This window comes from Camelina sativa, chromosome 7 (genome assembly GCF_000633955.1).
Source record: "Camelina sativa cultivar DH55 chromosome 7, Cs, whole genome shotgun sequence".
Lineage (NCBI taxonomy): Eukaryota > Viridiplantae > Streptophyta > Magnoliopsida > Brassicales > Brassicaceae > Camelina > Camelina sativa.
This window is the reverse complement of record NC_025691.1, coordinates 70,046-71,684: the sequence shown is the minus strand read 5'-3', so window position 1 is coordinate 71,684 and position 1,639 is coordinate 70,046. Positions and strand designations below refer to the sequence as shown.

General features: G+C 41.6%; 1 protein-coding gene across 1 annotated transcript in view; it reads left to right on the top strand.

Moving 5' to 3' along the window:
• The window catches only part of LOC104704111 (cytokinin dehydrogenase 6), a 4,942-nt gene that overhangs the window by 1,500 nt on the left and 1,803 nt on the right, over window positions 1–1,639 (top strand). The window contains exons 3-6 of the mRNA XM_019226949.1: window positions 421–476; window positions 562–825; window positions 918–1,180; window positions 1,331–1,634. Of these exons, the coding sequence (XP_019082494.1) occupies window positions 421–476; window positions 562–825; window positions 918–1,180; window positions 1,331–1,634 (887 nt within the window). The remainder of the gene's footprint in view (window positions 1–420; window positions 477–561; window positions 826–917; window positions 1,181–1,330; window positions 1,635–1,639) is intronic.

Below are 1,639 nucleotides of genomic sequence, written 5' to 3'. Positions count from 1 at the left end.
GGTGGTGAGCTGTGGATAAACATTTTGCATGAGACCCTCAAGTACGGCCTTGCACCAAAGTCGTGGACGGATTACCTACATTTAACTGTAGGTGGCACTCTTTCCAATGCTGGAATCAGCGGCCAGGCATTCCGACATGGACCACAAATCAGCAATGTTCATCAACTGGAGGTTGTCACAGGTTAGCTCTTTCTTTAAAAGATTAAAAGTAGCAGCAAGCATATCGTGATTTTTGTTTCGAAACAAAAAAAAAAGCATCAGAGGCAGAATAGAGGGGAGAGATATTGCCGTAAATGAATATATGTATGTATGTATACTCACTAATGTCATGCGGCCTATTGAATGCAGGAAAAGGCGAGATCCTAAACTGTTCAGAGAGGCAGAACAGCGACTTATTTCATGGTGTTCTTGGTGGGTTAGGTCAGTTTGGCATCATAACACGGGCAAGAATAGCACTGGAAGCAGCACCAACCATGGTAAACACAAGCAAACTTAGTCGTTTTAAATACAAAAACAAAAAGAGGTGGGGGTGTGATAACTGCTGTACTAATGAATGAACAGGTAAAATGGGTAAGGGTGTTGTACCAGGATTTCTCTGCCTTTATCAAGGACCAAGAGCGTCTTATTTCTGCAGATAACAAATTGGACTACGTTGAAGGGTTTGTGATAATAAACCGGACGGGACTCCTGAACAACTGGAGGTTATCTTTCACCCCAGAGGACCCTTTACAAGCCAGCCAATTCAAATCTGATGGAAGGACTCTGTATTGTTTGGAGGTAGCCAAGTACTACTTCAAGCTCGACAACAAAGATGTCATCAGCCAGGTGAGAATACATACAAGCAATTGTAGAAATCTTGGATATGATGACAATGAAACTGAATATTTATTTGTCTTTTGAAACATTCAAAAATCCAGGGAGTCAAAGAAACATTAAGTGAACTAAGCTACATCTCGTCGACACTGTTTACATCGGAGGTAACATATGAAGCATTCTTGGACAGGGTACATGTGTCAGAGGTAAAACTTCGATCGAAAGGGCAATGGGAGGTTCCACATCCATGGCTGAACCTCCTGGTACCAAGAAGCACAGTGAAAGAATTTGCAAAAGGAGTATTCGGAAACATCCTAACCGATACAAGCAACGGGCCAGTTATAGTGTACCCGGTGAACAAAGCAAAGTAAGAAAGATAAGAATATATTCAATCTCAAAGACTAATTGTTGGATCAGTATATACTAGTTTGTTAGCTAGTTAGTTAGTTAGTTAGTTAAGTTGTTAACAAAAGAAAAAGATAAAGATAAAGCAATGTTGGGTCGTGTTTTTGTGCAGGTGGGACAATCGAACATCAGCAGTAACACCGGAGGAAGATATATTCTACCTAGTGGCGATCCTAACATCGGCAGTTCCAGGCAAGGACGATGGAGTTGAACAAATCTTGAAGCGGAACCAAAGAATACTAGAATTCAGTGAAGCAGCAGGTATAGGGTTGAAGCAGTATCTGCCACATTACACAACAAGAGAGGAGTGGAGATCCCATTTCGGTGCCAAGTGGGATAATTTTGTCAGGAGAAAATCTAGATATGATCCATTGGCAATACTTGCGCCTGGCCACAGAATCTTTCCAAAGGCACCAGTCTT